Below are 10,718 nucleotides of genomic sequence, written 5' to 3'. Positions count from 1 at the left end.
ATCTACTGCTCTGCCCTCATCAATCTTCTTTGTTATTTCTTCAAAAAAACTCAATCAAGTTTGTGAGACATGATTTCCCGCGCACAAAGCCATGTTGACTATCCTTAATCAGTCCTTGCCTTTCCAAATACGTGCACATCCTGTCCCTCAGGATTCCCTCCAACAACGTACCCACCAGTGAGGTCAGCCTCACTGGTCTATAATTCCCTGGTTTGTCTTTACCGCCCTTCTTAAACAGTGGCACCATGTTTGCCAACCTCCAGTCGTTCGTCACCTCACCTGTGACTATCGATGATACAAATATCTCAGCAAGAGGCCCAGCAGTCACTCCTTTAGCTTCTCACAGACTTTGCGGGTACACCTGATCAGGTCCTGGGGATTTATCCACCTTTTACCGTTTCAAGACATCCTTATAGATTCACCATAGAAGGCATCCTATCTCGATGCATCACAGTGTGGTATGGCAATTGTTATTCCCAAGACTGAAAGAAACTACAGAGTTGTGAACACAGCCCAGTCCATCACGCAAACCAGCCTCCCATAAATTGACTCCATCTACATTTCCCACAGCATCAGGAAAGCAACCAACATAATCAAAGACTTCTCCCACCTTGGTTATACTCTCTTTCAAACTCTTCCACCAGGCAGTAGATATAAAAGTTTATATACACGTACAAACTGATTCAAGAACAGTTATCAGACCTTTGAATGGATCTCTTTAATGTTAATGTTGATCTTTCTCTTAAACTTCTCAGCACCTGTAGTATTGTATCCCGCACTCTGTTTTGTTACCCTAATGCACTATATAGTATGATTTGCCTGTAAAGCATCTAAGATAACATTTTTCACTGTACCTCAGTACATATGATAATAAATCAAATCAAATCAAAAATCACTGGTTATGACTGAACCAGTTTTTTTATGCATCTTGATATTATTAAAAAACTACCCTTTATCAGCTGAATATGAAAAATTATTTTACTTGATTTTGCATTTATTCTGTGGATTTGGGTGTTGTCAGCTTTTATTGTTCACTTCTAGTTGTCCTTGAGAATGGAACGGTGAGAATTCAATTGGAACAAGTGTAGTTTATTCAGTCCCTCAACTCTATTCCACCATTTAACTGGCTCATGGGCTGATTAATATCTTAATTCCACCAACCACCTTCCATAACCTTTAATAATTGCTGAAGAAAAATCTGTCCATTAGTTTTGCAATTATTATGTGTGTTTGCTTCAACAGGCTTTCTGGGAAGAATTCTAAATTTCTAAAACAGTCTTTGTGATGCCAATGAGATCAATATTTTGTTACATTCCTGACCATAACTGTTAGTAGAATGTAATCGTTAGTAAAGTTATGATTGTTTTAAGCTTAACTGTGACTACATTGCAGCAGAACTCTCATTACAATTTTCAGTGGTAAGCTTATATTCACCATGATATAAAATATATTCTTTGTACTCTCGAGTGATACATGTGTCTGCTCAAAACAGCACCGAGGTAAATATTGGATTGCACAGATCACAAATTAGAACTTTGACATTATGTGAAGTATTTTCAAATAACAATTTCATGATTTAATTAACCACCCAAGTTTGAATGATTAACCAATTTATCATTGATTGAGGGAGTCACCTTGTCTGTATAACCCATAAACAATTGGTGAAATAACAGTTTCATTGATTAGCTGGAGAGCAAAATATAGATTTCCACAATGCAGGCAAATTGCCAATTAGATAAAATAAGCAGTTTAGAAATATTTATTTTGATTTAGATTTTTGAGCTGGAATATTGAGTATATAATAAGACTGCCACTATGTTCCTTTAAGTGGAGTATTTAAGCCCTTTAATCTGTATGGAGAGTTCAAAATATGCATTTGAAAGCAGTTCTCCAAAAGTGAAAGGCAATTTTAAATTCTTGGTCTAGATTAATTATATAGTTTATCTGATACAAAATACACTTAAACCCCAATAAAATATCTGTTTCTCAATTAAGGTGATGTTCCGGTCAGAGTTATTTGTGGATTTTGATTTATTAGTGGCATACCATATAACCTGATATTTTCACAATGCATTCTAATCAGAAGGTAGTTTCTAATTTAGTTGCTGACTTCTGAGAAATGAGGGGCAAGTTGTTTCCGTTCTTATTTCCCCCACAATTGGCCACAACTCTGACAATTTTGCATTTCACATAGAGGGCTGAACCACTCAGCCAAGGTGTTTGTATTGATTCTAAAGCACATCTTGTCCAAGACCATTATGAATTGATGCCATTACTCAAGGGAATGCAGTAATCTCATCTGGCCAACCTAATAGAGTGCTATTAACCAACCCATTTAACATTCAATTGCTATAAATATACAACAGGCACAGATTCACTTGTAGTTGCCTCTACCTTATAGTGGAAACAAACATAAATTCTTGGTGTATTGAAGTTTTGAAAAACAAGTGTAACTGATGCAGGTAATCTCACTGCTACGTGGTGAATGCACTAGAGGTAATGAGTACGACAAAAGAGCTGATTTCAGGTTTGAATGGAAATTACATCATGTAACTTTATTAGAATCAAATGATTCCACACCATTTGAAATTACTATTACAACTAAACAGCCTGAAGTGTTTTGAGGACCATATATACAAAAAGAAAAAATAGAACAATTCATTTTGAGTCTCAGCTGTTGCTGTTTTTTTCTTGGGTGCAGAACTGGCCACTGGCCTGACTGTGTAATGGAACATTGTGTGGTGGATAACAACATCGATCAACATTGTCATTACCTAGTGGAACAGCATTCAGACATGAAACAGTATTGAAGCAGCTACAATGAAATGTGTAGCATTTCAATGTCTTTCCCAGCTAGGCACAAAGGCCAGACAATGGACTTCAGCAGTCAGAATGAAATTACAGTGGAATATAGACACACATAAAGGATAAAGTGGCTTGCTTAATAGGCATCCTATCCACTATCATGAAAAGTCATCCCTTCCATCACCAATGCATAGTGCCAGATGATGCAGATCTGATGAGCCAAATGGCCTCCTCTGTGTTTATAATCATTCTGTGAGTATCATTACAAGAGGCACAGCAGCCACTCATTGTATCATTTTCAAAAGCGCTTTCCAGACCCACAGCCTCTATCATCTAGAAAACAAGGGCAGCAAATGATTGGGAACACCTCCTTCAAGCCACAGTATTGCACTTCTTCACTATGGCTGGATCAAAGAACTAGACATCCCTTCCTAACATCATTGTTTACTTCCACCAGATGGACTGCTGTGGTTCAAGAAGGCGGTACACCACCTTTTCCAGGCGGTTAGGGATGGGCGATAAACAAAACCTCTAGCTTACACTACCCACATCTCTTGAAAGAATTATATTCCAAAAGTCTGAACATACATGGAGTTAACAGAAAACGTTTTAACAGATGGTACCCAGCCGAAAGCCTGTTCCCAACCCTGAATGTTGATAATTGTTAGAATGCTCTGATCGTTCGATTGATTTCCCGTTTATCATTCTTTTCTGGCCTGATAACCTCCAGGTTGATCTACATCTGCAGATTATGCTGAGAAGACAGCAGACGCTCCATCTTCATTTCCTCCTATAGATGCAAGCCATTAAGCTGTGCCCAGCCCTAAACCAAGGCAGGTACAGTGCCATATTCCCTCAACGAATCAGGCAATTGTATGAAATGTGCATTTGATTCACTATACCTTTAGTGAAAGCACCATTTTTAACCCTGCACCCTCACTAAGTCAAATTGCTGTATACTCATGACAGAAGGATACAACTGGCTCATACTTAGACCTAGGACAACTAAAGCTATCGACCCTATGAAAATTTGCTCACACAGTTTACTTCTCTATATTAAGAAAAAAGTGATTAACTAATTGTGCATTCAGAAATCCATCAATTGATTCCTCTGAACACAACTGTTTTCCTTTCACATGACATGCAAATCAAAATAACATCCAGAAACTAAAAAAGTACAAATGTCCCCAAAAATTTGGAGTTTTTAAAAAATGAAACAGGGGAAAGTAAACAGGAAAACTGATGATTTAGTAGCATCTGGAAAGAGATTGGGTGGATCAACATGCCACCACACTGAAACACTGACTTCTTTGTCTGTTTTTCACAATTCCTCTGCCCATTGCCTCCTTCAGCATTTTTTCTCATTTCAGATGCAGTGCAATTCTAGTATTTTCTCTCTGTTTATAAAAGCACACATCAGTGCTGTGAACATGTTTCCAAGTTTTGTGACTTCAGAAATCTATAGAAGCTTTTCCTTCTCCTCTCGGTTTACAATTTGTGACACACAGTATGGAACAAATACCACAGCAGCCAGAGGTACAGCAGCACTCTTACAGAAAGACAGAAAGTAAAACAGGAATTCTGTCTGAGTCGGGGGCTTCACTGAGTCAAACAGATGCAGGATGAGTAATGAAGCCACTATACAACTTAGTCTGAAGCTGAACTGCTGGCTCCTCTTCCCTTTGCAGCTCTCAGCATAAATGGGGGAGTTGAGAGCTAATCCCAATCCGAACAAGGCCCCCATGTTCCTGACCAGACCAGCGAAGGGAGTGCTGTCGATGTGGACCCATTCTGCTCGGGCGCACCATCTCTGGGCTTTCTCCACTGACCACAGCAAGTCCACTCCCAGCACTCTCAGCACCAGATAGAAGCCCAGAGCGAAGGAGAACAAGGACAGAGTGATCTTCAGGTACTGCGTAAACTTCACATTGTAGATTGTATCAATCCGACCAAACGCTTCAGCCACAATCAATCCTAAGTGTAGAAATTCACAATTAATATCTTTGGTAAATCGATAGCATATGTACATTACAGACAGTGTACGTCAGTAGCAAAATAATTTTATGTGTATTTAGTGTATATGAAAGAGTAGCATTTTATTAGGCATTTCAAGCAGCTTTTTTTCTCCATTGTTAAAAAGCTTCTAAGCATTTATAGGACCTGTGCTAGAGTTTCATTTCAACTGGTGACTTAAAATGAATGATATCAAATCAGTCTATTGACTCCATAGTCACATACAATAATCCATACTAGAAAAGTATCAGTGTTGGTCAATGTTATCAAAAAGTCATTAAGTTGGATTTATTTTCCCTTGAGAACTCAGTTATGTAGAATACAACCAATGGTTACAAACATTCAAATTAATGCAAACTGCACCAATGCAAAGCTGTATTGTTATATTTTTCAACTGAAAGTATCCTGACCTGAAATAACTCCAAAGAAGACCTGGTGTGGAAAGTGAGCGGCCAGAAACACTCTCGATGCACAGACACAGATCTGAATCACCCAGAACACTGTCCATAGCAGCACATGGAGACACCTAGAAGTTGGGAGGATAATCATTGAGCAGTTAGTAAAATAATGAATCTCCAAATTGAAACTCACAAGGGACTGTAACTGCAGCATAATGCATCGTCTATCCAACTGTCTAATATTTATGCACTGATACTTATTTTTGTTCTCCTTTTACTCAAGATTCAGTTAAATAGGAGTCTGGATGGACATAATGTACAAATGGTACACACTGCTTAATCATAAATAATATTTGCATGAATTCAAATCAACTTACAGAACATTGTTCCGAAGTTACTTATAAGTAAGCATTTCTAAGTTGATTCTAATCTTGATAAATGTGGAAGTAATGCGTTTAAATATAGTCAGTTTTTATTCAGAGACATGTAAAGCACTGACTTGCAGAACTGAGTGTGTATTGAGTGGCATCCACACCTCATGTACAAACTATATTTAATGTGCATGACCACATAACAGTCCAGACAAACCTAACATTTAAAAGCAGTGCTGATATCCCTATGCTCACATGGTATGTATAATTTCTTAAATCTTACCATTTTTGGAAGATGGGCTGCTTCTTTTGTAATCCAAAGGTCAGTAAGGCTGTGACCATCACATGCCAGACTCCGGCTGAACCCATTGCATGACCAGATGGACTTCCTGTCAAATACATCATCCAAAGACTCGATTAGAAAATGTCACTAAACCTTTCAGTATACTTTGTAAACTTTTTAAAAAACAAGTCATCGCCCATTACTTTGCCTCCAGTATCCCACAAGGATCTATCCTTGGTCCCCTCCTATCAACATGCCCCTTGGTGACAGCATCTGAAAGTACATGGTTTGTTCACACACGCCCAGTCCACCTCATCACCATTGTTCTCAACCCTCCCACTCTCTCTACATTGTCAGATTTCTCATCCTGCGTCCAGTGATGGATGGTCAATACTAAAATTGGGAAGACTGCAAACCATTGTCTTTGCTTTTTTCCCTAGTTCCTGACATCATCTCTTTTCCATGCAGCTGTCTGTGGCCAATCCTTGTGTGTATTCTCTCAACTATTCAGAGTTGACTTGCCATCCATTCAGCACCTTTTTCTTACACAGGATGAATTGTTGCTCCCTTTGAAATTTGTCATTCTTGCATTTGTTCTGATGCATGCCAGCCAAAAACTCTGATTAGGATGCTTCTCTTTTTTTGATTTTACTTTAGCTGCTAGTATTGGATGTATAATGTATAATGAATGATTTACTTCAATTGCAGAATATCAAGTTAGACCGGACAAGAAAAGCAGACAGTGAGGGGATGGCAGAAGCAAAAATAAACAACATTTCAAACTGCAATTCTAGCTGCTGCCTCTGTTCTGTAATGAATTGCCAGTACCTGGTCCTGTTTCACATGTGATCGGAAATTGCTGCACCACGGGAAGGGAAGAATTAGCATAAAACTGGGTCTCATGGACCCACCAGTAAGGTCTTTGCCCAAATAAGAACCTGTAAAAGAAAAATAATGGAAGAAAGGTTAACCTATATCAAATATGCAGTGTGTAATTTGCTTAAATGCCTTGTATTTAGGTATTCAATTGGGCAACCTCACTCACCGATAACATGAAGGAAATTTCAACCACTGGCTTAGTAAGCATTAAAGGGATCTGGCACGGTGTGGCCAGTGGACCAAAGGGTAGGATATTGGAATTGATTATTCACCAGGTTAAAGCTGGAACTAAACCACAGACTGGAATCCCCAGTTGTGATTTCTTAGCTCTTGCCAAGAGATAAGTTAAAGTGCAACTTTGCGATGCCAGACTACAGAACAGAAAACGAGAAGGAAAGATTTTCCAACTCTATTACATTGATCTCAACCACAGGCAAAATAAAATTAGGATTATTTCAAACTTGTTTGTTTTAGATGCTAAGTTGATCTCTGACCAAACACTATGAAGCATGAACCAGTGCCTAAACACTAGAAGTTACGCTCAAGTAATCATTTTCTTCTGCACAACAAATCAGTTTAATTTTATTAAAAAATCAGTATGACACAAATATTAGTACATTATGTAATTTTCTTAAAAATCCTAACTTTATTCTGAAACTTCCTCATTGACAAATACAGGAAATTTCAACCACTGGCTTAGCAATAGTTAAAGGGATCTGGTAATAATGTGGCCAGTGGGCCAAAGGGTAGGACATTGGAATTGTTGATTCAGCAGGTTTAAGTTGGAACTAAACCACAAACTAGACTCCCCAATTGAGATGACCTAGTTAATATTAAAAAACTTTTCAATAACCAGAGATAAGACCAAGAAAAAATTACAAGAAAAATTAAATGATTTATTTTAATATCCATAACTTATTGCAAAATATGCATAATTTAAAATCTGAAACACATTTACTATTATTAGTATAATTTGACTTGATCTCAGATGGTACAGAGTGAGGCCTGTCCAATATGTGGTGGGTGGACCAATGATATACTATTTTGATTTCCAGATAATATATTCCAAATCTCAGTAGGTTAACATTGAAAAGTGCAGTGGCCAGATGGTTCAAACAATGCCTTCAAAATGGTCAGTGCTTACTCTATATCCCCACCTTGACCACAACATCCTCTTTGTCAGGTAGAGTTCAATTGTCTGACCACCCCTAAGCTCAGGACAGACCAGGATGGTAGCAGACTATGACACAAGAAATGCAAGAAGAAATACTGCAAAATGCATTAATTTATAAACATTTCTCATTTTCACTACTTAAGGTTGAAATAAAAAGAATTATTTGTCTTCAGTCACAAATTTCCAGATCTCAAAGCAAGTTACAGCAAGTATATCTGAGGTTACTTTCAATAAGAAAGAAACCATTGATATAATGTTTTTCATGACCAGTAGACATCACAAAGTACTTAATTCACAGTTTGCTATCTGACCTGTATTAGCGTCTATTCCATTACACAAATGCGACCTTTAATAAAACTCTAAAGAGCTTATCTGACAATACCTACCATTTGAAGATGAGGTTGAGCCAGTCTCCAATGACGGCCACCCAGATGAGTTTGACACCCACGGCTTCACACAGATGGAACCAGATGGGAAAGAAAACAAAGAAAGTGTTTCTCAGGTCAGCGGCGAAAGAGATAAAGGTGAACCAGCTCTGGGAGTCCCTGTAATTCATCTGTAGATACTGCACCAGCTCTACCCCGGAGCTGTGGAGCAGGTCCATCCCAGCGTCCATTCTCTGCATGTTCGGAAGCTACTGCAGGTTTTGTCAGCTTAGTGTTCAGTTTCTGATTTTGCCTGTGGTGATTCAGGGTTTATATAGGAGAGGGGAAATCTTTTTGTCTCGTTATCAATTCAATTCACAGCCAATAATCACAAAACTTTGAGCATGCCTGGGGAAAACAATGTCAATGGCCTTTTTGGCAACAGCACCTGCGTCATTTGTCTGTCTCAAACCAACATCCTCATGCATGGAGAACGTCACAAGGCCAACCCATGCGAAAATATTGGAGTTTGACAAACCTATAAAATTCATCAGTGAAAACACGTCAATCTCTGCTGCTTGCATCATTTGGAAACTAAATAGAAGAGGGAGCTGCAGCAATAGGAAATTTGCTGACAGTATCAAGTTATGCTACTAGATGTAAGAGAAATTTGCTTCACATAAATGATTTACTGAAATTAAATGCACAAAATCCACAATGAGCTGTAGATTTTGATGTCAATGACATATCAAAACAGAAAATATGAATGGTCAGAATGGCTAAAACATTTTGGCTATGAAAGCAACTATTCAGCATGGAGTGATGGAGATTATAAAACTGACTGAAATGTTGCCAAGTTACCTTCAGTCAATAGAGGTTTTCAAAGCCTTGCCACCTTGATACTAAGATTAGTTACTTCCAATGGGAGTTTCAATGCAATTCATTTCAGTTTGCAGCTTAATGGGAAAAATGGATTTCCCACATTCAATGGTTTCTTATGAAGGCACAACCATCACAGCCATGACTGAAGAATGGCGAAACCAATTGAAACAGCGCTAATTAACATGGCACTGGCCAATCCCTAACTTGTTTTTTAATTCAGTCACAGGATGGGGGCAGCACTGGCTAGGCCAGCATTTATTGCCCAGAGGGTAGTTAAGAGCCAACCACATGGCTGTGGGTCTAGAGTCACATGTAGGCCAGACCAGGTAAGGATGGTAGCTTCCTTCCATCAAGGAGGTAAGTGAACCAGATGGGTTTTTTTCAACAATGGATTCATGGTCATCATTAGACTCTTAATTCTAGATTTTACTGAGTTCAAGTTATACCATCTGCTGTGGTGGGATTCAAATTCAGGTCCCCAGAGCATTATTTGGGTCCCTGGATTAACAGTCTAGCAATAATATCACCAGGCCATTGCCTTTTTGACTATTCAGTGTAACTGAAAACATATTGTCTTGGAGTGGTAACTTGTTTCCCACATGCAAATTACAAGATCTTTTTTCAGCAAAGTAACTTCCAGAATTAAAGTTTAAGGCTTCATTACATTTTGTCTTGTATTTCTTTGATATCAGTAATTTTTAAGGCACTTCATGAGCACATTCAGGAAACATTCTCTAAAGTCTAGGTAGAAACTAATCAGAAGTTTCAAAATGCGTTCACAATAAAATCACATGTGGTTGATTTATTTTCAAATCTGGCAATAGTAGATCATTGCTATAATAATAGCCGACAAAGGTCTCTGGGAGGTCACCAATCTGAGTACAGAAACAGTAATTGTTGAAGGGTCATGGAAATAAGGTAAAACATCTGAACTCATGTTTTCAAGGGGACCTCAAAACCACTTCATTGCTGCCATTGATTTTGCTCAGTGCTGAAATCATGTTTTTCCACCTTTGTTATCATTTCAACTGACAGTCAATGATTACGACTGTGAGCAATCCCAATGAAAAACAGAGTCAATGCCCTTTCTATCAACAAGACCTGCGTCATTGTAATAGCTGGGTTTGAAACCCTACGTACATTCCTGTTTTGCAAGGACAGTTCTTATGAAAATCATCTGAATTGTTTACAGAAAATTAACTGAGCTTTGGGAGATTGTGGGTTTTTTTTACTGCTAACCAACTTATAAAATTATTTTGAAATTCAATTGTTATTGAAATATTGTAGCCTCTCACTGTTATATTTTCTGATTTGCTACACATTGTTTCTGATAAGAAATGCATGAGAAACACTTAATATGCCAAATAAAAAAAAACTGTTTATCAATGATATTGATGTTTCCATGGAATCAATGGCAAATCCACTGCAACAGATCGTGGGAAGTCTTGAACGTTGGTGAATAATAGGTTATGGGGCAATTCCCTGTACTTTGCTTAGTCTCTCATAATATGGTCTGGCTCAAATTACTGAAAGAGTCCAAAGTAATGT

The 10,718-nt window shown here is 38.1% G+C and overlaps 1 protein-coding gene across 1 annotated transcript; it reads right to left on the bottom strand.

Annotated features, from left to right (window-relative positions):
- Positions 1–2,528: 2,528 nt before the first annotated feature.
- Positions 2,529–8,611, bottom strand: LOC122539870 (glucose-6-phosphatase catalytic subunit 1-like). The gene is made up of 5 exons (XM_043675002.1): positions 8,310–8,611; positions 6,699–6,808; positions 5,871–5,976; positions 5,229–5,344; positions 2,529–4,779 (listed from the first exon to the last, which is right to left on the bottom strand). Exons 1-5 carry the CDS (start codon positions 8,546–8,548, stop codon positions 4,265–4,267), a joined length of 1,086 nt encoding a protein of 361 aa, XP_043530937.1. The 5' UTR covers positions 8,549–8,611; the 3' UTR covers positions 2,529–4,264.
- Positions 8,612–10,718: the final 2,107 nt, after the last annotated feature.

Source organism: Chiloscyllium plagiosum, chromosome 33 (genome assembly GCF_004010195.1).
Source record: "Chiloscyllium plagiosum isolate BGI_BamShark_2017 chromosome 33, ASM401019v2, whole genome shotgun sequence".
Taxonomy (NCBI): Eukaryota; Metazoa; Chordata; class Chondrichthyes; order Orectolobiformes; family Hemiscylliidae; genus Chiloscyllium; species Chiloscyllium plagiosum.
Note: the sequence above shows the minus strand (reverse complement) of the source record. Positions and strands in the feature narration are given on the sequence as shown.